Genomic DNA, 27469 nt, shown 5'->3' on the forward strand with positions numbered 1-27469 from the left:
TATGGACCAAATGATGTATCGAGAATTTGTTCCAAAATCCTAATGACAAGAGGAGTGTGATGAGATATGGATGAGGGAGGTTTTCACTAATGGTTGTTTTTCTGGAGTGTGGTTAATGGGTACTGGTCTTCGTGTTTGGGTGTTCAGAGTTCTCTATCATAAAAAGGATTGAGGTATTCAGTATGGCTGTCAAACTCAGTGGGCACAATTCTTGCAGTGGGTTTTGTGTGCTGCTTTACAGTGTGGACCTCCTGCTATTTAAAAAAGCTCCTCTTTATCTTCATGTCACTCCTTCTCATCTCAGCTACCTATTCTCCACCTTGTCCAAAATAGAATGTTCTTCCCACTCCCTTCAGCCATGAGGGAAGGGTTGGAAAAGGGCTTCTGGTCTATGAACCTCTCACTTTAGGATTATGAAGAAGCAGCACTTACTGAAGGGAGAACTCTTACCTGCTAGCATGGAACAGAGCCATGCCCCATTCACAGCCTTCAAGAACGGCATGAGTCTACCTTTACAGGAGCTGAGTTGAGCAAACACATCTCACATCTCAAGGAAATATGACATTCTATTATTTTATTTTCATAGAATATCACAGTAGCAACCAGTGTTCCAATTCAGAAGAATCCACGTTAGCTGATACTAACCATAACGGATTGCATTAAAGGCCCCAGTAAGTGACCCCAACAACTTTTTGGATGAACTCCATAAATTCCAAGGTTTTGAAATATTTGCCACTTGAGGAATTTGGAAGTTTCTCTTCCCTAAAAATTTTTTGGGAATAACCCAGCGAACGGTTTTGGGAATAACATCCATTGAGTCTGCTGGTACACAGACATAAAAAAAGGGCTGGTTTTCTCTTCTTTCTGAATAGAATTGGATGTTCTGCCAATGAGCATTTGGCTCTGGCATCTGATTGGTTTGTCTCTTCTTCTTTGTCTGCTTCTCTTTACTGCGTAAGTGGCTGTAATGTGAGTTCTGGTAGAGTCTGGACTTTTTCCATAAATCAGATCTAGCCTTATTTCTATCCTTGAGTTGTGGATACATGTGAGACTTGCCATGGGTTTTTGCAAGACTCAATTTAATACTTGATTCTGTTGTTGAAGAGGTTAAAGAGTAGCTTGTTCTTCTCCATGTGGTCTTAGTCCAATGCTTTTCATCACTGAACATGATGGAAGATGATGTAGACTCTATTTCTACAGTACTGGATGAACTGTGAGACAACCAGTCAGGAGGCTGCATTTTGGAGTTAGACCTACATTTCCTGCTATTTTGAGACTGATAGAAAGGTTGTGCCACAGGGAAGATATGTTGTCTGTGGGTTCTTGTATGGCTGTCATTTGGATCTTTATGGGAAAATGGTTTCAAGTAAGTTTCTTTATCGCCTATGGGAATATCTGTCAATGAAATGTCTTTAGGTACCTCAGAGAGAAAACTTTGTGAATCCTGAGTTAAGTAAAGATTGGTTTCTATAAACACACATTCCTCGCTGTTACTTTCTTCAGGAGCTTGAAATTCTACCGTGTCAGTTGAAGTCTCAGTATTTAGGGAGACATTCGTCCCATCAGAAATCCAAGATGAAAGTGAATTGGCTAAATCAGCAGCATTTTGTTGAGTTCCTGAAGCAGAATGCTTGTATGCACTGGTTTCTTGAAACCATACATGACATTTTTTATTTTTTTCTGGTGTCATCTGTAATTTTAAATCTGAAAGAAATAGATCACTTTGATCAGTGTCTCGTAGGCCAGGGAAAAAGTCAGGAACATTAGCTGGCTCCTGGAATTTTCTGAAGCATAAGGAGCTTTCTTGTGGAATTATCTTTGGGAGAGAAACATGTTGTAAAAGTTTCTTGTCAAAGGAAAGAGTACTACTTTCCTTACTGCCATCTACTGTTTTACATATGGAACCTGAACCCTTACTTATCCTGGAAGTGCGTTTGGGAAGTGCATTTGGCATAGAGACCACAGTGACAGAAGACTTAGGGAGGGAGCGGAAGTATTTGTGTTGCAAATCACAGTCAATTTCAGAAAAAGATTTTTCATCAAAAAGTACTAAAACTTGGTTTGTTCGTTTTGGCCCTTTCGTGGCAGTATGGATGCACTTAAATAAGGGTTTTGATTTATCCTGGCCATTGGCTATTGCATAAGATTTTGTGGCTATGCTGGGAAGGCCCATTGTTTGTATCTGCACTGTTTTTGTACAAAGATGCCCAAGAAGGTTGTCCTTTTCTCTCTCTGAGAACTTGTTGAGAACATGAATGAAGGGGACATTACTCAAACTTGCTAATGGTGTTACACTTTCTTGCTTTTTGATGTCCTTTCGTTCTGTCAAGGCCTTCCTATTGCTACTTAAAACATTAGTTGCAGGTGTCTTCACACAACTGAGAGAAGAAAAATCTCTTTCATAATTGTTTTTTAAGTTGGCCTGTATAGTATCAACTTTTGGAGACTTAAGATTCATTTTTATATGTTTCAGATAGAACGGGTAACTGTTATCTTTTGAAATAGTCCCTTGGGGGCGAGGGTCACGGTTCTGTAAGGATGTGTTCACCATGTCTGGTATCTGATTCCGTTTTATCTCAGCTGCTTTGGAAACTAAATGCATAGTAAGCGTATTTTTTAATTCTGGAGTAGGCTGTTTTAAAAGAGGTGTATGTAGCAACGTGGCACATATTTTTGATGATGTGTCTGAACTCTCTGGCAAAGGAGGTGCCTTTGCAGCACCAGGCTTGTAGGCTTGTACTTCCTCCAGTATTTCAGAAAGAACTCGGGTTTGGATCTTATTTTCAACAGGGACTTCAAAGACACTTTTAAGAATTTTATAAATGGGAAACAAATGCTCTGCAAGTGCTTTGTTTTCATTGTTTTTATCAGGAAATATGTGCACAGTTCCTGGAGCAGCTTCCCCAGTGTCAAATGAGTTTCTATGTATTAAGATATCCTTAATTTTACTAGCATCTGGCAATTTCTCCTGGAATTCCCTTCTGGAATTTGGTTTTGATTCAACTATTCTTTCATTGGGATTTATCATGGAAACAGAAAGACTTCTGATAATGATTTCTGAAGGGAAATCATTACTCCTTGGAACCACGGTTTTTGGTTTGTTGAAGGCATATTCCAACTTCCTCTTCCTGCTCGGACTGCCAAGTATCTTTGAAATTGGGTACTTTGGGATTCTCATAGTTGAATATTTGGGTCTCAGTTCTCTTTTCAGATTTGTTACTGTGAATCTGTTTTTCTGGCTTTTAGGACAAATAGGAACACAGGCATACAATGAATTGAGATTATTTGTTTGAAGCAATTTTTGTCCTTGAAGGTTTTTTTTTGCAGGAACAGTCAAAGGTGGACCTTCTTTCCTTCTTTTGTCACAAACTGCCTTATTACTCATGTGTACCCTTGACTGTGTTTGTGGACTGATATTCACTACAGGTTTTCTATCCACATTTACTTGATTTCTGTTGGGAACTGGAACATTCAGAAAAGGGAAAGCTTTTGGCTTTCCCTGCTGGCTGCCTTTGGCTGCAGTCTTGGCTTGCTCTATCATCGTCACACTTTGGTCTCCCTTACCTTGAGATTTACTCAAATGGACACTGCTTAATTTTTTAAGTGGTATCTTTTCTAAAGAAAAGATTGGAGAAACTGAAAACTTGGCTTTATAACTTAAATTATCTTTGATTTCATTTTCCTTCTTCCAATTTAAATTTTTAGTTAAAGATTCTTTTTTATATTTTCCTAGCTGATCCTTTTGCCATTTGAAGGACATGTCCAGCACTTTTTCCCCTATTATGATACCTAACCTTGTGAAATCGATTTTATGATGTGGAAAGGTTGGCTTACGTTCTGATTTAATATGTGGATGTTGACGTAGTCGCAGGGCACTGGTCACACACTTTGACGTCTGTGACCTGTTTTGCTGCAGTAGCACATTGTGTTCGGTTGCCTTAACAATACACTTATAATCAATCTCAGCTAACTCGCTGGTTGCTGTGTCCTGGGCAATTTCTTGGAAATTTTCTTGTGGATGAGGGGATTTTGTAAATCCTGCTGCGTCTTTCTGTGTTTTGTCCTGTGAATATCTAGAATCTGGTGATGGTATGGAAAAGAAAGTCCGTGATGCAACAGTAGTGAGTTCACTTTTATTTTCATGTACTTTTTTCTCCAGAACCTTCATATTCAGGACAAATTTGTTTGTATTAAGAAGAAGTGAAATTGGTGAGACCTTTGCCTTTTTGAAAGGCATCTCAACTGTCAAGTCTACTGTTTTTTCTATCTGTTTTGAATATTGTTTTCCTTTTCTGACATCAGTACACATGTCCTCTTTGTGTGTCATTTTTTTCATATCTGATAATGCTGTAACAATTTGTGGGAGTGGAGAAGATGGCTTGCTTTCTAAACCATCCAGAAGATTATTTACTTCAGCTACTTGTACACTTTTACACCGTGTGATACTGGTTAGAGAGGCTTTGGAAGTATACATTTTCCTCAAAACTCGAGACTCGCTCTCGTCATCATGCTTCTTTGGTTTGGGGGCTTTAATGTTCATGTGAAGTTCTGATCTGTGGAGCTTCTGGGACAGAAGAGATTTTCGTGATTTCAAAGTTACATCTGTGCCTCTCCTGTCTATTATTTCTATTATTTCTTTTCTATATGTATCTTCTCTCTGGGGCATCTGATGCTTTTTAGCATCTTTCATGGTCCCACCGACAGTGATCCCTACCTCCCTCGGTTCTGTTTTTCCTTCAGTTGCTATACTCTGCAAAGCAGGATTTGTAAGTCTTAGCTTTCTGGTACTGAATTCTGTTTTCTCACACAGTTGGGGATGAGGCAAATCTAGTAATAAAGGAGACTTAATCAAAACCAAGCCTTGTTCATCTTTAAGTTTCTGCACCTTTGCTTGTTGATATTTATGAGTTACGGGCTTTGCTATTTGCATTCCAGCTTCTTCCTTTTCCTCTGACATATGTTTTTCACTGTGTAGACTAATTGAAGAACTTCCAGTAATGGACTGAATGTAAATGCCTTCTTCAGAATCTTTTGATTTCTGAAAGTATCCCATTGAAACAGGGGGTCTTGTTAACATTGATACATATGATTCTTTGATTCTTGTATTCCCACTAATAGGCTGGGGAGATGTAGCAGTCGGCTTCTTAGTTAGTGTTCTTTGTGAATCACTTCTATCTTCATTGACCTTTCCTCCCTGCTTTCTAGTTTTCCACTGAAAGTCACTCAAATTCTGCATAGGTAAAATAGGCGAGCTCTTTGTCTTCAAATGTATATTCTTGGGATGCACTACAATACTGTTCACACCTACATGCTTTTTTTTACCCACCTTTTCTTTCTGTGGCACATGTTCTTTCAGTAATTTAATTTCACTGTAAACTTTTCTATCAGCTATCTGTGAATCTAAAAATTTATTGAGTTGCAATTGTGAGGTGCACAGTTTTAGAACTGTCCTTGCCAGATCTGAAAGTTTTTCTCCCTCGGTTTTGCTCTGCAACTCTTTCATAGTGAGTGTACATGATTGTGGTAGCTTTTTTACCTTTTGATCTATTGATTTAGGGATCTTTTCATCTTTCACGTCTTTTCTGAATCTATTCCTTCCTTCTTCCTGTGTTGGTTTTTTTATGTTTTTTAACACATAACCTGATGATTTTATGTATGTTGTTTTGTGTGAGTCTGATGCATCTTTAACCTTTGATGGTGGAAGAGAAAATTGTATTTTTCCAAGTATATCTTTCTTTTTACTCGCTCTAGAAGGCATAGAAGAATCAGTCTTTATTACACACATATTAAACTTTCTTGCTTTTTCCTGTTTCTGTCTTATCTTTTTTTTAATTTTCCCATGGGGAGTCTTCCTCTTTCTTGGGGTACTATGCTCGCTGAGACTGAACACATGAATAGGTGCAGATATCTTTGCCTTTAAAACTATATCACTAGAGTATGTTGAACCATCTGTGGTTGGGGTTTGTACTTCTTCCTGTTCTGGGAGCAGAATTTTTCTTTTAGAACATTTAGAAATGTGCTTTGTGGATGCTATTTGCCCTGTTGTAAGCAATGACATATAAGCATCACGTTTTGTTGCAACTACATTATGGTGTCTTGTTCTTTCTTGTTTTTCTCCTGTTTTTCCATTACTATTCCACTGATGAGTTTTCTTGCTCAAGGTTCTGTGTTTCTTGACACTGGACACACAAGGAGGTGCAGATATCTTTGTCATGGAAATTGGGCCTCTGAGGTATGTCAAATTCTCAATGGCTGAGGTTTGTACTTCCTCTTCCCATGGTGGATGTAGTTTTCTTTTTGTAAAATTGTTATCAATGGTCTTTGTAGATCCTACTTGTCCTACAGGCAATGATTTTTGTAGCACAGGGTAGAGCACATGGCTTTGCATTGTTTCTGTTTCAACTTCCTCTGATATATCTAATTTAAAGACATCTGAAGAAGTGATGACAGAACATGTTTCTCTCAGAAGCATGACTTTTTCCCTACTACTTTCATGCTTCTTTTTACTTTGCTCTTCAAGATCCACTTTAAATCTCTTTATTTGGGGTACACATGAAAGGGGTGATTTCTTCCAGTTCACATGTTTGGCTGTGGGATGCATTGAGATTCTTTCAAATACATTCACTCCATCCCCTTCTATATATGACAAGCATCTTGATCTTTTTGGATCACTTACGATATCATTCAAAGAAGATGCTGCAAAATATAGTTTTTCTGCATCTGAAGATTCTATACTCTGTGAGTGCAGAGAACATGGTCCTATTTTTATGCATGTTTTTTCCTTGCCTTTTATTTCTATGTCCAACTTACTATGAGGTAAAGATGCCAAGGCTAAACTCTCACCTAGTTTGCATTTTCTTTCCTGCAAATGTTCCAAGTTTTCATTTACATCTGTCTGTGTCCATGTGCTGGGATTGGTTACAACTGCATCTTTTCCTATCTCTTTGACGTCTAACTGAATTTTCTGTGAAACTGATTGGTTTTCTTTCAAATGTATGTTTTTTTCTGTTTTTGTACTCTCTTCTTTCTGGATTACAGATTCCAAGGGACATTTTACACTGTTCAAGACAGGTTCAAAAGTAGACTTTTTATAAACAATCTTCCCTATATCTGATGGTGTTTGGAGCTTTGAGCCATGACGAGAGGATTGGGTTCTTATTTGCATAGCTTCCTCTCCACTTACTCCTGTGTCCACTTGAGAGTAAGAAAGAGGATATATGGAAGGTTTATTCCAATTCTTCATTTTTTTATCTTCATGTATCTTTTTTTCCTTTTCTTCAATATTAAATTGTAACTCCTGTGGTTCTGAAGACATTTTCTGTCTCAAAGATAGTCTGCTTGAGTGTGTCACTTCCTTCGACTCTGTCTGCAATCTCTTTTTCAGTGGCATATGATTTGCTTTTTCAGTACTGCTTAAAAGACCATCAGTTAGCTCCTGGTACATTCCTATTGCACCTGACAATTCTAACACTCCTGGTGATCCAAGGCAGAACTTCGTTATTCTTTTTAAGTATGCCTCTTTTGTTTTAAGATCCCATTCCAGAAAATGTGAAGGAAGAGAATCCCAAGGTTTATTCTGAACTACATCTAGATTATTTTTGTTGCCCTGGATAAATTTTTGTATTTTATTGTGCCACCATAGTTTCTTTCCATGTAACAAATGTTTAAGAGGTGGCTTCTTCTCCTTTTGAGCAATATGTTTGAGATCTACTATATCTTTCAAATGTGGTATATTATTCTTATATTCTTTCTTCTGTGGAAGATAATTTAATTCTATTAAGCCACATGCATTATCTCTGTTAAATGGATTTGAAAATGGAACTTTTCTGCCTCCCAGTGATGGCCGGGACTTTAGTGGTGGAAGGCAATCCTTTAGTAGCCCTGACTTATCTTTTCCTACTTTTATTCTTGAATTTAAATTAGGATGTGATAGACATGGTAATGAAATAAAAGATTTTGTTGCTTTCATGTCTGATTTACTTAACTTTTCTTGTACTTTGTCTTGTTTTGTAGTGTCGAAGTATAAAGTTAATTTCTTTCCACTACACGAATAAGACAGTGTTGAGTCCTTTGTCTTTAAGGTAATACTAGAACCTATTATTTCATCCATCTTCATTTCTTTTATGCCAGTCTCCTCTTCCTGTGATTTACATTTTTCTTGTCTTAGATTACTTGAGATGATAACATCAACTTTTTCTTTATCCAGCTTGAAATGAGGTAAAGGGATGGGTTCGCACACTTTTATTACAATCGAACCTGGTTTATCGTTTCTCTGCTTCATGTATATCGTTTTCTCCTTTTTGTAACACTGTGGTTCTGCTTTATTGCTTTGAGCAGAGTCAGTGGACCTACTAGGTGCAAGTTCTAACCTCTCCAAGTTTATGGCTTTTCTTTCAAGGCATATTATATCTTTCATAACCCCGTATTCTATGTTACCCTTCAGTTTTTCATTTTCATGCAAAAACTGCACATATAATGAAAGGCAATGCAAGAACAGCTCCGGCAGATAGAGCTCCTCTTGCTTCTTTTTGATTGTTTTATGTGATAACAGTTCCTTTTCGCTGATTCTTAGCTTGGGTGAGCTCTCATTTAGCATGGAGTCACTTATCTGTAATCCACCAGATGGTTGCTTTCTTTTCGACAACAAAAGGCTTGGGCATTTTAAAGTTTTACTGCTGGACTCCAAAAGCAACACCTTATCTTCTTTTTTTGTTTGCTCTGAAATAACTGAGGGGGAAATCCACTCTGGTTTACATTCACACACAGTACTTATTTGATCTTTAGGTGACAAAGGTAGCTCCTTTGTCCTGCTTGACATGTTGCCTACTTCTGACAGTGCTTCCTTTGTTTGAGGCTCTAAATGGGACTGGACATAAGAACAATTTGGGGAGTAAAATATTTGTTCCTCCAGATTCTTGAGGGAAAATGACAGGTGGTGCTGATTTAATTCTTTTATCCTTCTTTTCTGTTCTCCATTTTCTGTATTTAAAGTGCGATAATCCAAATTACCTACTGTTTTTAGTGCTTTCTTTACCTGTGGTGGTGTAATCCTATGTATGTCCATCAAAGATTGAGTATTAGACATTGGGAAAGCCTTGCATGCATTTTTTGGGCAGTCTTTTCCTCGTTTAGTATGCAGGCTAACTCCTTCTGAACTTGAAGACTGATCTCCTAGACTGTTTACATCACTGAATGCTTTTTCTACCACTGGCTTAAAAAGTTTTGAATGTAGAGCTGCTTTTGCTAAGATTTGTTTCTGTGTATTTGCAGTCTGAAGTTTAATTAATATACACGATAAAAAAAATTCCAGAATTTGTTCTTTGTTCTGGATAAAAATGGTCAAATATTTTGGCCTCAATTTTTTGGAACTGTTCACTTTCTGTCTGATTAATTTTAATAGACTGTCGGCTGGTTCTGCCTTTTCTTTTCCCTTGAGATCCCTTTTGGGCCCTACACTACTGTCCTTCATTGTTGTACTCAAGGTTGGTTTTAAGTAGAAAGGCTCCCTCTTGTGGCAATGCACAGAATTCAGAGTGACTCTAGGATTCTGAGTGGACTTTGTATAGTGTCTCTGTGCTGTACCTGTTTTTTGTAGATCCTCTAGATCTGTACTGAGAGATGCCTGTGCTTTGGAACCTAATTTTGTGTCATTTTCTCTTAATCCTTCTCTTCCAGAGAGATGGGAAATATTTTTTATGCTATGATACATACCCACTTTCTTAGGTGCCTTAGTGTTTTCTGAGTCAAAGGACTCCTTAACTGGACAGACAACAGACCCCAAGCCTACCTTGGAAGTGCTTTGTTTAAGGAGTTCTTGCACCGCACATGTCTTTTTCTGGAAAGTATCCTGCTTCATGAGAAATATGTCATGCTCTTTGGAACTTGAAGTATTTGTTTTTTTGGGCCCTCCTCTTCTGGGTGGAATTGAAAGTGCATGTTTGATGGAGTCTTTCAAAACTCCTTGCTTTATGCTTTGTGCAGTGGGGAATTCAAGATCTGTAACTTTTCTGTGTCTTTGAACCTCAAATCCACTGTAATCCGTTTCTCCAGGCTCTGGAAAAACAACACGGTATGCTTCTTGTTCCAAATGGGAATTGAAGTTGGTATGTCTAAGCTCCTTCACCTGTTGGCCAGTCAGTAATGGATCTTTATTTTGAGGGATCATATCTAGTAAAAACATTTGGTGTTCTTTGTGCCTTATAGTATATTGTGATGATTTTCTAACAGTGCTTGATATTGAATTGTTATCAGATAACCTTTTATTTTTATTCGTTTTCTTCAGCGACATGTGTGGAGGAATATATGGCTTTTGTGATCTTACTTCCCTAAGTTTTTTTATTTGAGATGCAATGTAGCCAGAAGCACACAACTCCTTCCAAAGTAAATCTGCCACCATTTTTTGTGGTGGCAGCTCCTTCTGTGTCTTCATGCTATCTCTTAGTTCCTTTCTGAAGCTAAGGGTTCTATATCCTGTAATGTTAAACAGCCTTCCAGAAGTTGTCTTCCTCACCTTCATATTTATCCTTTTTTGATACAGAACATTTTCTGTGGATGCTGTTCTTCTTCTGTTTTGACGTATAACTTTGGAAGTAAGCTCATCTGTATAAACATAGTCTAGGCTGATCCCTTGTACACACAGCCTTTGCTCTCTCCACAATGTGCCCATTCTCCCGGTTGGCTCTGTCCCATATCTTTGCATGAACATACCACTGCTCTTTATTGTATCGATCAATTGTGTTCTTGATGGTGAATAATTTAGAAATGGAATGGACTTCCTAACTGTTGTTTTTATGTCTTCTGCTACTTCAACTTTTTTACCCCCTCTACTTTTTTTTCTTCTCTTTTCCTGTTCTTTAATAAGCAAGAGTAGTTTTTCAATACTTCTTGACATGTGATCCATATCGGAAATAATTTCTTCATTTGAGATTTTCTTCAGCTGTTGGGTCAAATTCTTTAAGATTTTGTTACTCATTTTTATATCTTCCTTTGGCTCTTCAGTATGAGGCTGATGTGGCACATGAGAGGAAATGGATCCCAGAAGAGAATTTTGTTGCTGTACCATAAGCCTGGGAGTAACCAACGGTTCCTTCGAATCTAATGGCTTATCCATTATTTTCAGGCTTCCTAACCTCTGTGGGCTTGATGGTTTGATGTCTTGTTTCATTATGAATTCATTTGCCATTCTGAAAGGAGAAAACTGTTTCACAGGCTGGATAACCATTCCTGGTCCCCATGTCCCTTTCTTCAGGGGATGTTCATGTTGTAGGCTGACTTGTGGGACACTGTAGATTTTTGTTCTTCTAGTTCTTGAGTTATCTGGTCCAAGACTATCAGTTTCCACTTTCTGTGAAGTTAACTCAGAGCTCATTCTTCTTTGTAAACCAGAAGTTTTGGAAGAGTGTTCTGACTTAACCCAAAATTGCTGGCGAATGTCCTTGAAAGAGCTATGGTCATGTGCCTCCTTAATATTTTCTGCTAGTTTTCTAGATACATCAACACTTCCTGACCATGACATTTGCCTTTGGTTAGATGGCTTCTTCAGAATTATCTGTGGAAGGATGTCCTTTGTCTCCTCCAGCTTGCCTTTCTCCAGTTTTACACTGGTAAGCTTTTTAACTGGAGTTATAATGCACCCAGGGTCAGAATTAGCTTTTAGAAGCAGGTTTTGTATATTTCTCTTCAGCTCTAATGTGCTCTGATGCTGCATGCTATGTCCTGGTTCTTTTTTATCGCTTCTGCCCCCAGGTCCAAGAAAGAGAGAAACTGGCGTTGTCTTTGCCTTCAGCTTTAGTTTTTTGGCACACATAGCACTTTTCACATTCGATATTTTTGCCTTATTTTTTCGTCTTAGAGTTTCAAGATAGGCACGGTCGCTGGCATAAGACCTCCACATAGGTCCTAGGATAGTACGCTTTTCCTGTTTCTTGAGCAGGGCAAAAGATGAGGATGTTGTTTCCCAGCCTGTTTGAAATTCGTTTTTCTGCTTTTCAATGTGAAGAGAATGTGCATTACAAGCAAGGACGCTGTCTTGGCTAAACTCTTCTCCAGCCTTTGTGGTTCCTGCTTGATCTATTAAATAAATAGTTTTTTTCTGAAACACGGTGTCCTTGGGGTACACCATGTTAGCTGAAAAGACTTCTGGTTTGAAAGGATCAGGTTGTCTCTTTTGATCTGCTTCAAATGTCTGTCCTCTCTGTGAAGCTATTTTAAACAAAATCGGCTGTCCAAACTCCTCTTTCCTCTTCTCTATTGCTTTGTCCAAGCAATTTCCTTTTGCAGATTTTCTATACATATCCCGTATTTTATGTGATAACTCTGTTTTTATATGTTGTACTGGTATACGTGGGTAGATGAATTTTATGTCTGTGTTTATCTCATCATTATTTACTTTTATCTCTGGGGTTCTAAAGTCCTGTGTCTCAAATTCTACCTGAGGTGACTGTGATTCTGTGGACTTCATTGTCTGGGAAGGTACACCTTTGTGAGCTAACAGCTTAGGCACTCTCATGCTACCAGCTTGTTTTTTAAATTCTTTGGAAGTCAATAAACTCCTGGCAATAGAAGTGACAATTTCTGTCAAATAAGATGGAGACTTTTCTTTTAAAACAGACTGGTCACTTTTGTTTTTGCCAAGTTTGGTAGTGTTACTGAGCGGCTCACAGATTTCTAAGCAACTGTGTGATTTCCTCACATTTGAAAGTGAATTTTCCAGGCTTACTTGCATGGTGAAACCATCTTTGTCAGCAGAACCATCGTCTTCAATGATGCCTTCAACCGACAACTCCCCATGTGTTGACATTGTCTGAGTAAACTTTGACATTCCCAAACCTACCTCTGCTTTGAGTTTATTTTTTCTGTTAGAGGTAGTTGACATGAAGTGAACAGAGTTTTGAAGTTCATCAGCTAGGTTTTCACCGAGTTGTATGGCTCTCATCTTGGCTCTTAATTTATCCTTCTTATGGTTTGTAATAAAGTATTTATTTATTTTAATTATCTTTGAAACGGATGGCTTCTTTTTTTTCGTAGTTGAAAATCTCTGATTCAACACACTCTTGTTTTCTCGTAATTTGATCGTGTTTACCTGGCTTTTAAAGTCCAATAAAACAGGTATGAAAAAAGTGTCAGGTCCCAAGGAAGTTGTGGCTAAGTTTGCTTGTAACTTTGGCTTTTCCTCTGCCATAGATCTTTGAGGTATTCTGCTATAGAAAGCAGTCCTTTCTGCTGTATCAAGTAACAGTTCATCAGTTATGAATTTGAGTGGACAAATCTCAACATCTTCAGTAGCACTAGTCAGTGCCTCTTCCACATGCACGGTCTTTCTCAACTGCTGTTTACTATTATGGGACCTTTTCTTTCTATGGATTCCCGTGTTCTGCCTTGCAATATTAAGCAACTTTGAATCTTGTTTTGTTGTGGGACTCAACATTCTTTTGCTTGGAAACTCTAGTGTGCAGTTCTCACTTTTCTTTTCAGTTGACATAAGGCTGGGTTTCTGTAAAAGTTTCAAAGTTCTCAAGTTCTTTTGAGCCCATGCTTTTTGTTTAGACATGGGGTAGTCACCCTTTCTCCTGGGATTTCTATCCCAGGTGTTGTTGCGTGGTATGGAGCCAATCTCAAGTTCCTCTGTATTTAGAAGTTGCAACATTCCACTCACCATGCTGCTTTGTTGGCTATTTACATTGACCGGCTGTGCTTGCCCATCATATAGAGCTCTCTCTAACTCAAAACATGTTGCTGAATTAATCAGCTTTAAACCAGATTTCACAGAATTAGGCCCTGCCATACTCTGAGAAGTGAAATTGAAGTGCTGGGAACTCAGTGAGTTTCCTTTTTCACCTTGACCTTTTATAGCTTTGGTGCCATTTGAAGTAGCATCCTTGTCAGTGGGGTGTGCATGACAAGATCTCTCTTCATGTACTGACTGGTTATGAAGTTCATGACTAAATCTTGTTGTCCACATTATATCCCTATTTTTTAGTCCATTACACGTGCTAACATCAAGAGACATAGGCATAGAAGAGAAGCTAGCATTTAGGGCTGAAACTGCCACAGGTTTAAGTTGTTTTGGTGTTCCACATCCTGCAGTAATATGTGTCTGAGAGATTGCTGCGTTACTTGCTTTAACAGTTAGATAATTGCTATTCATTTCATCTCCCTTGTCCATGAATTTTAATTTCTTACTTTCTTTACATGTAGGTGTGGACAAACCCAAAGTCTCTAACATCATTGCTGTCAATTTCCCTGTTAATCTTTTATTTTGCTCCGATGTTGGGTCTTCCAATATGATATTAAGGCTATCAGGTAAGACACCAGAATGTACTAATAATTCAGAAATCTGTGATTTCAAGGTTTTTCGAAGTAGATTTTTTCTATGACCGCACTGTGGAATAGTTAATACCTTTGAAACAAATGCTCTCCTTCCTTTCATAGTTACACCAGCTGAAGACATTTTACTTTGTAAGGCTTTGTATGTAAACACCTTGCTCTGTCTTTTAGATCTTGGTACCTCAAGAGTTGAGAGATTCAAAGACTCTGAGATGGTTGCTTGTAGATCATTTTCAAGCTCATCTCTATCCAATCCATCCCAACAGTTCAATTCCTGTGCCAGAGTTCCATCAGCTGGACTGTGATATTTTGTTCTAACAGTCTTAACTGCATCTATTTGTGATTCTTCTGATTTTAGGGAATGAGGCTTTGAAATTGATGTATAAATATCATACTGTCCTTGCGTTTTATCTGCTGACTGACTCTGCTGTGGGACATCTTGTTCCACAACGAACAGAATGTCCCTCCCTCTTTGTTCCACTACTTTATGAGAGTGAGGATCCCTGCTTGGATGTGAATAAAATACAAAATGTTGGCTCTGCTGTGGAAGTGACACTGATACTGTGTCACCATCATTTTGCTTTTCTTCTTTATCTTGAATATCAATTTCTTTGATATCATCTGAAGTAACCTTCCCTTTATGACACAGTATCTCTGACTTCATTTGCATGAAACAGGGTGTTTTTTCACTCAGTAAGCCGTTTTCTATCTTGCTGCTCATATTAATATCAGGTGCAGCATTTTTTGAAGAGGAAGTTTCATCCGACATTTTTTTCTCCTGATATGTGTGTTTCATTTTGGTTGAGTAACATTTCATTTCCCCACGATGGCTTGGATTAATGTATGAGACTGATAGTTCCTTTGCCTCCTTTTCACTGTCACCAGTGTGTTCAATGTGTTGTCTTTCATGAAATAGATCACATTCTTTTTCAGATAATGCATTGTCCTTGGCTTTCCCAAACTTTAAAGGGGAAACACTGAAATAGGCCTCTAGCCTTTCTAATTGAAATTCATCAGAGTCGGGACATGTTGCAGAACACAAACTAGCCACTCCGAGTGTTTGTGGTCGTACCCGAGTGGTGGTTCTCCATTGTTGGTTCAGTTGTTTGTCTGATCTAACAAGATTGTGGTCTTTTTCTTGATTCATACCAAATATAAAGCAAGGGCTATTTTTTGAGATCAGGAATTCTTCTGGTTTCTCTTTCCTCTCTCCTTCATAGTTCTTCATGCTAGAGAAACTATTTCTTCCATTTGGTGACTTCTCTTGCATTAGTTGCAAACGACCAAGTCTTCTAGTTCTCTGTTTTTCTGTCCATGATTTGGAGCTTCTAATTTTTTTGTTGGGCAAAATATGTACCTTGGAAGGAACAATGTCCAAACAGGCATCTGCTATGTTAGCCCTTTGCTGTGGACCTTTAATTTCTTTGTTACATTTTAGGTTTTTGCTGTACCTGAAGTTAACTATCTGTGGTAGTTTTGTTTCACTCATAGTTTTCCGTTGTCTCCGACTCACTGGTGTCTGCTTCTTTGATCTTAGTGTGTTTCTCTTTCCTTTAGGTCTAGAAACAAAGGACTTTTTAACGGAGTCAGACGACTGCAGGAATGTCATCTGCAGATATGTTGATGTCTCTGAGTCGTTTACTACAGGATACAAACCTAGTTCACTTTCAGAGATTTTGTTAAATTCTAAATCATCATCTATCGTGTTTGCAAACTCACCAGGCGAAGAGGTCCCTACTTTAGGAAATAAACTTTTAGGAACCACAGGGAAGGTTAAAGCATTTTCTGTTTTGGTAGTTTTCTGTAATTCTTCAGCTTCTAGGGGATCCATTTGGAGGTTATCCTTTAAAGCATTTTGCAGGGAATCTTTTTGGACTTTTATACTTTGACTGTTAACAGGTTGTTCTTGACTTGTAGAGGAAGGTGATAGGTCTGGGAGAGTTTCCTTCCTTTGATCTACATCAACCCACAGGTGTTGGCCAGTCTGAAATACCTGTAAAAAGGGGTTTTGTTTCCCTCTTTCAGGTTTCTTCTCTTTATTGTAGAATGCACTACTTTCAGCAGTGCAAGCAACACATAGTTTGCTTGCTAGTTCTCCTTGCTTTAGTGGAGCATGATGGAATAGCCCCTGCCTTCTGCTATCGATGGCTGCGCAAATAGTGTTTTGATATTCAGGTAAAAATGCTTTAGCTTGGCTTATCTTTTTAAATTTAGCCTTGAAGTCTAATTTTGACTTCTTTTTATTGCCTCTGATATTGAATGGTTTTGAAGCTGGTGGTTTCACCTTATTCATATACTTCAGCCTCACTATACTTATATTTGTGAATTTTGTCTGGGCTTTTTGGGTAAAACCACATCTAATTTCCCTTGTATCATTTCCATTATTTGGAACATTGCTTTCTCTTGTTTGGCTCAGAGAGGTTCCCATCAGTAATTTTTCTGATGTTGGAGAAACCAACTGTAATTCTGCAGAATTTAGGAGCTCTGCTTGTGTAGATGTGTTGTTCTTTATATTTGCAACATGAAATGAATCCATTCTTATTGAGTCAGCTGGCTTCTCAATTGTGTCTGTGAAAGATTCTGCTTGAAACATTTCTTTCTCCATTTTAATCTCCTTCATTGGCTGTGCATTGCATCTGAAGCTCCTCTTATTGTGAGCCCCTCTCGCCCGCAGTGCCTGCTTCACCACTTTCACACCATGGCACGATTGAACTTCTAGAGTATCTTCAGCTTCTTTTTCTTTAATAAGGGAATTGAGATTATTTTCTTTCTTTTCAACTTGGGGTTTTGGGTGTGTTATTTTGATATTTATTTTGTTATTGGGAATGCTAGACCTCTGAGGGTCAACATTCAGAGGTCTGGCTGCCAATGTTGCACAATACAGCATTTGTTTAATAATGCTTCTGAAACTGCCTTCTACTTTTCTCCTATGGATCAGAGGGTCATATGCCCTAATACAAAATCTCTGGGAAAATGCAGGTTTCTTCACTTTTATAATTTCATGTTTGACACCGAGTACATTTTTTGTTCCTAATGATTTTTTTCTGGTTTTGAAAGGTCTTGTGGCAACTGCACATAAGTCTTTTTTCCAATCTTCTTGGTCTTCTGTAATGTGACCATCCAATGTCTTTGTGGACTTTCCATTAAATGGAATGCCACATTCTGTCGTTTCAATTAAACATTCACTAGTGGGCAAGTTCTCTGGCATTGAAGGTGGGTGTGTGGGACCTGCGGCCTCTTCTCTGTCTGGAGGTTTGTCTGTCCTTCGCCACACTTTCTCAACTTGTAGTGGATCTCTTGAAGGACATGAGCTAGTCTTCCATACTGTCTGTGTAGAAATACTCTGTGACTGTACTTCTTTCTCTTCACTTTGAATTGTTCTATTTTCTGAATGTATCTGTCCCATTTCACATTGAACATTTTCAACCTTTTGTTTGAGACACACAATGACTCTCAAGTCTTCTGCCAGTGGTGGAACTATTTCTCTACTTTTTCCTTCTTTATCTCTGTCAAACTCTTGTGGCTTTCTAAATATGGAGCTCTCATCAATATGCTTTAGTTCCTGAATTTTCTTTTCATCTAGTAGTTTCTCTTGTAGTGCAGAGTGACTAGAATTTATTACTGGTGTGTCTGACTTGGTTTTTAATTTGCTATATATTTCCATACCAAAGGGTTCAGAAATGGTAGCCTGCATAGCATTATGAGAGGTATCTGACATCCTGTCATATTGATGTTTATTTTTTTTATTGCTTGTAGTGTTGCATTCTAGCTTTTCACTGTCAGCTTGTTTATCATATTCTGTAATATTATTCATCAGTGGTTTCTCTTCCTTTAGATTTATGCTACCTGTAATCACTTGAACATTTATGTCTTTTAATTCATTTTTCTCTTGCTTTTGGGATCCTAGGGAAATAAGTAAATTGATACCCGAAAAGCTCAGAGCAATTTCCATTGAATTTTTGCCATTCTGTGTTCTTTCTTCTGGAAAGCACCTTTGTGTGTTGGGTGTATTGACTATTAACTCATCTACATTCTCTATAGTTTGTATGCCCTTCTGGACTTTGATTTTTCTGTGTGATTCTATTTGGGGAAATGAAACATCTTTCTGTAGAGATTCGGATAACATTTCAGAAAGCCCCTCATGCTTTGGAAGGTTCGGGTCAAGTGTGTGCTGAACTGAGTCATCACTAGTCCTCTCTCCATTTGTTTCAAGTACTGAACAAGGAGCTGTCATCTCATTAGTGTTGACCATGGATGAGTGTTCTATGTTTTTAGCAATGCTCAAGCTTACTCTATCAGTAGAACTTGCATAATTGATTTTTTTTGTATCTGGTGATCTACCGTGCTCCTGCAGAAAATGTTTATAATTTACTAAGTCTAGAATGACCATCACTAGGTTTTTAAAGAAATACTTTTTAACACGGGGAGTGATGAGCTTAGAGATTAGCTTGGAAATAAGATACAATGCTTTATCTGACATTTTCCTTTGATGTACTATTTTCTTCTTCTTACATCTTAACTCAATCTTATTTTCTGAAGTATGACATACTATGGTTGGAAATACCCGTGAACAAGACATTTTCTTTGCTTTTAGAGATGGAAGTTTAAGACTTAGTTTTCTTTCGTTGTCTGGTATTTTTCTCCTTTGTCTTTTAACGGTGGGTGAAAGAGACATTGAACTGTGTGTATAATACTGGCTTGAATCCAGTGAAGCCTTGAGTTGCTGGGCTTCTGGCATTATGCTTTGTTGTGACACAGCTTCAGCAAATGAATTTGCACTTAAACATAGCAATTCAGCAGTTTGGAAATCACTATGTTGCTCTTGAACTAAATAGTTTCTCTTGTTTGGGTCATTAAAATAAATAGAATATTGGGCTTCACTTAAATGTTTATCAGACTTTATGCCCTTGGTTGAGTCTTGTATTTCAACAATGCATGGGACGTGGATGAAATGTTGGTTCTTATCATTCTGATCTATATGTTGAGCCTGGAAAGAGTTTTGCATGCTGCTAGAAAATGGCACTCTCATAAAATCTATAGGTTGAGCAAAACCATGCTGGCTTCTGACTGACTCTTGTTTGTAAATAAACTGTTGGTTTTGTCTAGTAAAGTGTGCTTCATGAATCATTTGATTTTGCATGGCATTTTGGTCCTGGAAAGTATCTTGGGCTTTGGCAGGAATAAATATTTGATTAGAATGTAGATTATAAATCAATGGCTCCGGAAATCTGTGGTGCAGATACTCAACTTCCCTCAGTAACGTAGCTTTGGGGTTCACAGGGATTTTTCTTCTTATATTTTCTTCTACTTGTTTAATTTGGTCACCAGAAAGAAATAAATGGACAAGAGGGCATGGTGTTACATTGAGATCCTTATCTCTTATAAATTGAAAAGTGCTTCGAAAATTAATATCATCAGGAAGTGAGTTTTTTGTACTGTTGGTTTTCATTATTGAAAATAAGTTACTAGAGGAAAAGTGTATTGCTTGATATTTACTTTGTGGATCTTTTTTGTGGCTTATGAGAATTTTCTTTACTTCTGAGTGAAACATTGACAAAGGTGCACTGGTCCCACCTGAAGATGAATGACTTTCACAAAAATGGCTTTCTTGAACTTCACAGTCATCGTGTGAAGAAAAAGCTCTTTCTCTCCTGTTATCTCCATTCTCTTCAGATGGAGAAGTAGTTGCAACTCTTCCTGAAAAGGTTTCAAATCTGGAGATAAGAAAACAGTTTGAGTTGTAACTTACAATAAGCATGTTTATAGGGTCTCATTCTAGACTTAAGAAAAGTCTACCATAGAAGAAAACAAGACTGTTTATAAACATAAAGATAAAGGTGAAACTTTTAAGGAACTCATCACCTCATAATTTCCTTTAGTAGACCAATCAGTTGCTAAAGTTAAGACAAAAACATTTATTTACGAGTAAGAGAATTTCTCTCTCAATCTCTCTAAAAGTGTGTGTGTGTGTGTGTGTGTGTGTGTGTGTGTGTGTGTGTGTGTGTTTTAACAACAACGAGCCAAGGGGTGAAGATTATATGCTTTTATAAAGAATATGTTTCTGTTTGTTACATGAAAGTTTTTATAAGGAACAGTGTTATGGACTTTAGTAGATACAACAGCAAAATATCTCATCAAGTGTAGATTTTCTACAGATAATTAATTTAGCCAGCTATTTACTGGGAAGAGAAAAGCCTGCATTTGGGTGAAGTGCTTCTCAGTAGACCTCTGGATTAGAGCAATGATCATAGTAATGAACATAAAGCAAAGATGTTGCAATTTTCTTCTACTGGTTCCTTGTTTGTCTACTCGGTCAAACAAGATCTCAGACCCTCAACATCATCTTACAACATCATCATGTTCAAGGAGTCATCTAAATGACCCTAGGCATAAACTGAGCAAGAATGACTTCTCTACAGCAAGAAGAAGTTTTGTCAAGGTAATATTTAGACTTACACTACAGATTTTAGATTTGCCAGTAAGCATAACTGCTTAGGCCAATGTTCTAAACACCAGGCTAAACAACAAAAGGCAGAACTATGATACAAAGTGAGGCTTTAACAATATATGGTATTCTCATGAGGCTGAGGCAGTACATTCCTGAATTCAAGCCCAGTCTGGGGCTACATGGGAAGACCCTGTCTCAAACAAACAAACATAACTGATGGACTAATTAACTAAACTTCCACCATTGTAAATCACAAATGGTGATTCAATAATGGTTTTCACCCAGGTATACGCCCACTGGAGAATATCCTCATTAAGCTTGCTCCTCTAAAACACCTACCCTACCACAGTTATATTGCTTCTCTTCTCAGGGATCCAGTCCCAGTCACAACAATGCTTGAATCTGTAGATGTCACCAAACACTGGGTACACTATGCTTTTTCTTCTTATAATAACACTTAATTATTAAATCATGAATTAATTTTTGCAGTCCTAGGTATTGGACCCAAGGTCTAGAACATATGAGGCAGGCACTCTATTACTGAGTTCCCTGGAGTTTGATTTGTGTTAGGTGAAGGATTAAAAACAACAACTAAGAGAATATTATAATACTCCACAGTGAAAGTTACTTAACTTTTTTCTGTCTCAAATGTTCTATTGAATCTTCACTTTTCACTAAGAGTGCTTTGCAACTTCTGTTTTGATGCCAAATTACCAGCACCAATGATGGCATGCATTTGAGCCACGGCTAAGTAAAACAAAGATTATGTGAATACAACAAGTACAGCAGGTGAAGACAACAAGCCAGAGAACCGGAAAGAGCCAGAACATTAGAACACATTGCCAAAATGAGGATGCAGCCAACCAGAGCAATTCGGTCAGAATCTGAGTGCTAGTGGGGATCAGTCAGCTTGGCGAGGTGTTTGAGCCAGAACAGCAGAGTTGAATCAGCTACCCAGAGGTCAGAAAGAGCTAGAAAGGGTGAGCTTATTCAGCAGTAAGCCTTAGAGGCCGAAAACATTCTAGGCCTAGACAAGATTGTACCAATGCTAGAAGCTTCCAGGCTAGGCCTAGGTAAGCAGAAAGAGGCAGTAAGCCTCTGAGACAACAAATACTTCATACTATTAGATATTTTTACACCTCCCAATTCTCCCTAAACATTCTACCAACTGGAAACCAAGCATTCAAATATCTGAGCCTATGGCAGCCATTCTTATTCAAACCACAACAGAATATTTCATCATGCTCCTCAGAATGGCAAACAGTTTAAAAGTCATAAATTGTTTATTTCTAGAATTTTCTACTGAATATTTCCAACTATAGCTGGTCTCAAGTACCTGAAACCATGGGAAGTAATACTTTTGATTAGAGGTGATTGCTGCATCTTTCCTTAAAGTCTCCTAGAAACTCCATCTAAGGATTAGTTCCTGCTTAAGTAGAAAGGAATGAATAATGACACACAGAATGGAAAGCTGAAAGTCCCTGTCCTCATACTTTTAAGATTTCCTCTTTCCTGCCAATATTCTGCTGAGCCTTGGAGACAGTGCACACCTTACACTGCAAGCCCCAATGCCTTAGACAGTCCCATGGTTGTCTGATGGCACTACGGAGTTTCCCCAGCCTGTAATGGCAATTCTTTTTTTTGGTATTTATTTTATTTATATTTCCAATGCTATCCCAAAAGTCCCCCACACGCTACCCCACCCACCCACTCTCACTTCTTGGCCCTTGCGTTCCCCTGTACTGAGTCATATAAAGTTTGCACAACCAATGGGCCTCTCTTTCCACTGATGGCCGACTAGGCCATCTTCTGATACATATGCAGCTAGAGACACGAGCTCTGGAGGTACTGGGTAGTTCATATTGTTGTTCCACCTATAGGATTGCAGATCCCTTTAGCTCCTTGGGTACTTTCTCTAGCTCCTCCCCTGGGGGCCCTGTGTTCCATCCAATAGCTGACTATGAGCAACCACTTCTGTGTTTGCTAGGCCCCTGCATAGCCTCACAAGAGACAGCTATATCTGGGTTCTTTCAGCAAAATCTTGCTTGTGTATGCAATGGTGTCAGCGTTTGGAAGCTGATTATGGGATGGATCCCCGGATATGGCAGTCTCTAGATGGTCCATCCTTTCGTCTCAGCTCCAAACTTTGTCTCTGTAACTCCTTCCATGGGTGTTTTGTTCCCAATTCTAAGAAGGGGCAAAGTGTCCACACTTTGGTCTTCATTCTTCTTGAGTTTCATGCGATTAGCAAATTGTAGCTTATATCTTGGGTATTCTAAGTTTCTGGGCTAATATCCACTTATCAGTGAGTACATATCATTTGAGTTCCTTTGTGATTGGGTTACCTCACTCAGGATGATGCCCTCCAGGTCCATCCATTTGTCTAGGAATTTCATAAATTCTGTAATGGCAATTCTGCTGCCAGCCACTCTTGACAAGGATTCCACTAACCTGGACCCTCCACACAGTGTTTCTGCTTCTTGAGGCACCTACCTTAGGACTAAAATTCCTAGGACCTGATGGAATAACAAAGCAACTAGACTTTAAAATTTAGAAGATTTGAAATATTAAAGCAACTAAGACTATCAATCTCCAGATTGATTCTGCACAAAGAAATGAGTGATGTCATGGAAAGACAAAGCATGTCTTATAGCCAGGCATGGTGGTGCACACCCAATCCCAGAACTCAGGAGGCAGAAGCCCCACCAACCAAACAAACTAACAAATCAATACCTAACTGTAATTTTAAAGAGTGAAATCCCAGCTCTAGTGTCTCCTTCATGAAATTATTCTCAAAACCCTAGGTTGGCTTAGACATCTTTTAAATGTTTGTACACTGGGAGGCAATTTTCCTGTAGCTATATGTCTTCTGGAGATCAGGAACTAGCTTAAGTGTTTGTGTTCCGGCATCAAGGAGTATCTAGTATGCATAGATGTTTAATAACCACAGAGTGAGTTTTTAAAAACAATTAAGATAGTAACACAAAGAGTAATGATAATGTTGGTGTTTAATCCACAGCAATTAGGTAGTTGTGAGCTGACGGATTTTGACCTACTTTCTGAAGTACTTGTAGCCAGCTGATAGATTTCAACTTACATTCTGAATTTCAGAACAGCCTGTCAGTTTTACAGCACCTCCTTCACTGCTGGCTCCATCCGTGGTAAATGGTAAGTAAGTTTTTTTCCAACTGAATGATATGAACTGGCAGTTACTCTTTCTTTGTAAGTAGTGAAGGGATTTTTTATAAGAACCTGAGTCACTTAAGCTCTATAAGCTTTGTCTACTTTAAAGGACAATTTTACCAATATATAAAACATCCTCATTAGAGCAAGGCAGCCACTTAAAAACAAGATTGGATTAAATTACAGTTTACCATGCCTTTGGGAAGAACCTTCTCTTCCATTCAGAGACAATCTGAGCGGAACGTAAACAAGTTGCGTTGCTTCGCCTCACTTACCTTTCTGCTGAAGATGTGTGGGTAATTGACCAGCTCTCTAAAGCTAGATGGGAACAAAAAGTTACAGGATCAGAGGAAGACACTTAGGCTACATAAGTTTATATTAAAAAATGAAGTTGTAAACAGACTTGTGGTGACTAATGCATTTAATCCCAATACTGAGAAGGAGGGAGAGGTGGTGGATCTGTATGAATTTGAAGCCAGCCTGGTCTACAGAGGGAGTTTCAGGACAGCCAAGGCTACATAGAGAAACCCTGTCTCCAAAACCTAAATAAATAAGTAAGGAAACAAATAAGATGAAATTGTGTGATATTTACCAAACGTCATGCCTTTTGGGAACCTATCTTCATTCTGCTTCAAGGGGGGAAGATAAACATGTTAGAGAGTAAACCAGCTATCAAGTTAAATGGTTTTTAAATACATTATTCTAATGAGTGTTTTTTAAAAAATAGGAGCAAGAGGTCAGTTATTTCTTACCTTCTGAGAACCTGAACTACCCCTTTCCCATAGTTCAAGCTTCTTCTTAAGGAATTCACAAGTCTTTACGAGGATTATCTCAAAAGTAACTCCTAGGAAAATTATGAATAGGATTGGTACCCAAGCATTGCTAAAGATCCAATAGTCTAGAAAGTCCCATAATGTGTAGAAATTAGATGTTTTTGCCATAATGGGTTGGTATCTCTCTCGGAAAGCATTGGCTTCATAAGTCCTTCAAATCTGAAAAGCTCTTCTCCCCACCTATCTGATAAGCACATGCAAAGTTCTACCAGAAAATAAAAAAGAGAGAAACACAAAAACACTTCTGGTGTCATCCAGTGCATGTGTCCAATGGCGCAGTGCTTGCTCTGGGACTGAATAAAGTAAGGTACATGTCACAGTGGGTGTTTAACTCACAGCAGCTCTTGCAGTGACAAAAGGTCACAGGTGAAACATGTACAGTCCATGTATGGAAGTATGTTGGTCATTATTTATTTAGCAAGGCCTTGCCCCTATATGGCCTGTGCTGGCCTGAAACCCCTATGTAATCTGGGTTGCCTCTGAACTAGAGAGCTTCAGCACACATGTGCATCACCTCTGTTGGCATCATTAGGTACTTAGCTTTCTTTCTGCCCTTGAGACTGAGAATTCCACTATAACACAGGGGACCCTGGAACTCTTTATATAGCCTAAGATGGCATGGAACTCATGAAAATCCTTTGCCTCAGTCTCCCTAGTAATGGGATGACAGGCATGAGTCACCACACTCAGCTTTATAATTTTTAATTTAACCAATAATTTTCTATTAATTTAATAAAAGCAACACAGTTCTATACACAATTCCTTGACATATTTGATTTGTTACCCTAATGAAAAAGTATGTAAAATAAAGTTGAAGTTTCTTAGAAAGCCATTTAATCTAGTAATCTCTCTTCCTCTCAGCAGGAGTGTTATTGTGCTTCCTTGTAGTCAAGAAAACATAGTCCTTTCTTAGAATAGATGTTAACTGACAGGTGCAATCACTTTGTTCTTCAAGTATGCCTTCATTTCTGTCCTTCCACACATGCGCTGGCAGTGATTATTTTTTAAAAAGACTCCTTTTTCTTAGATTTTTAAGTCTTTTAGGTTTTTTTGGGTAGCGGGGATGGTGGTAGATTTTTCTGATAAACTTTAAAACAGCAGAGCAGATAACCTGATTTTTCTTACATGATTGTAGAAATATTTAATTCAGGCCTGAGGTTTCTACCCTGCCTTTGCTACTTAAGTTCCCAGATGTAAGGTACACACAAGAGCTGGGCAGATACTACACTGTTGTTAGAATCTACTTTCCTACTGATGAACCCGAGTTATTTCTTACTATGCTTCATTTGGGGTACTTTTAACTCCAATTGGTCAGCCCTGGGGGCCATGTTCTCTTAACTCCTAACCAATGGTGGCCTCTCCTTCCTCTGGTCCTGCACTTTTCTCCTCCTAGTGGTTCCTCTCCGACCCTAAGTCGGGGAAACCTAAACACCACCTATGTCTCTTCTGCCTAGATATTAACTGTTAGCATCTTTATTTACCAGACAGAAATAACTTGGAGACAGGGTCACTTAGCACCTACATGTGGACTCTCTTGTCTCTGGGGCAACCAGTCTTGGAAGCCCCAAATTAACTTTAGAATACAAGCAACACATGATGGCACATTTTCCCAAGTTCTCTTAATGTTAAGTAACTCACAGGGAATTCGTTTACTGTCCTTTGTATTCCATGTTACCAAGTTTTATGACACTGAAAACTGTAGTGTTCTCTTGCTAATTGTGTTACCCCAAAAACCTGCCTGCAGTGTACCAAACATAAACTAAGGGAATTCTTTCCCCAGCTGGCCCTGATTGGTAATAAAGAATTGCTGTACAGCCAATGGCTGGGCAGAAGGAAGCTGGAAGGGACCCTTAGATTTGTGAGGGCTTAGAACGGGGAAAAGGGAGAGAATCACCCAGACTTGGGGGAGAAGGATGGGACATAGGAGCTGCAGGAGGTGGGTGGCCACTGGCGACTTCCGGTTTGGGTCTGGGATAGCAGGGGCATGTTTGGGAGTTCCCAGCCTATGAACTAGCCAAAGCATTTTAAAATAAACCTGCATGCATGCGTGTGAGCTGTGAGCAAGCGAGCTTGCGTGCGTGCGTGCGTGTTTTCCGTTTGAGAACTTGATAGTTCCTGGTCGGATGCCAGTGCATCCCACTGGGATGCCGAAGAGGTGCAGCACGCCCGTTACCGCTACAGAAACCCTAACTCTCCACTGAGAGCTCCTACACAGACCACACATAGACACACCAAACAGGCTTGGAATAGCCTCTAGAACTTTGTGGTTTGCTGCCTATGTAGATGCCTACTGGTAACAGACTATTTTGCCACATAGATGCTTCCTTGCATAGGAAACTTAGATGAATCGTGAGCAGCACAAAAATACATATATTCTTTATAATCATAAAGGCAAAAGTAAAAAGTTAGAACACCAAAGAGTATTTGATGACACAAGAAGATACTCAGAGATTCTATTAAAGTTTTAAAATCTTGCCTAAAGGACCCATCCCACACCTCCTCCCTCTCCTTCCCCCAACCCTCAGTCTCCACAAGGATGCCCCTACCCCACCCCCAACCTCACCAGACCTCCCCACTCCCTGGGGGCCCAAGTCTCTCAAAGGTTAGGTGCATCTTCTCTGACTGAGTCCAGACCTGGCAGTCCTCTCTTGTATATGTGTTGGGGACCCCTTATTAACTG

At 38.7% G+C, this 27469-nt stretch overlaps 1 protein-coding gene across 1 annotated transcript; it reads right to left on the reverse strand.

The window, feature by feature from the left end:
- Nucleotides 1-640: 640 nt before the first annotated feature.
- Lrtm3 (leucine rich repeat transmembrane protein 3) lies at nucleotides 641-24952 on the reverse strand. The gene is made up of 4 exons (XM_085836913.1): nucleotides 24709-24952; nucleotides 24549-24585; nucleotides 24232-24274; nucleotides 641-20039 (listed from the first exon to the last, which is right to left on the reverse strand). Exons 1-4 carry the CDS (start codon nucleotides 24895-24897, stop codon nucleotides 641-643), a joined length of 19668 nt encoding a protein of 6555 aa, XP_085693039.1. The 5' UTR covers nucleotides 24898-24952.
- Nucleotides 24953-27469: the final 2517 nt, after the last annotated feature.

This window comes from Mus caroli, unplaced genomic scaffold (genome assembly GCF_978045245.1).
Source record: "Mus caroli unplaced genomic scaffold, Mus_caroli_1 scaffold_1, whole genome shotgun sequence".
In the NCBI taxonomy this organism is placed as follows: domain Eukaryota; kingdom Metazoa; phylum Chordata; class Mammalia; order Rodentia; family Muridae; genus Mus; species Mus caroli.

Coding starts and splice junctions, on each gene's coding strand:
- Lrtm3 (XM_085836913.1), bottom strand. CDS start 24,897: ATGGCAAAAACATCTAATTTCTACACATTATGGGACTTTCTAGACTAT. Junction 24,586..24,708: donor GTAGTTCAGGTTCTCAGAAG/GTAAGAAATAAC, acceptor CCCCCCTTGAAG/CAGAATGAAGATAGGTTCCC. Junction 24,275..24,548: donor CCCAAAAGGCATGACGTTTG/GTAAATATCACA, acceptor GTTCCCATCTAG/CTTTAGAGAGCTGGTCAATT.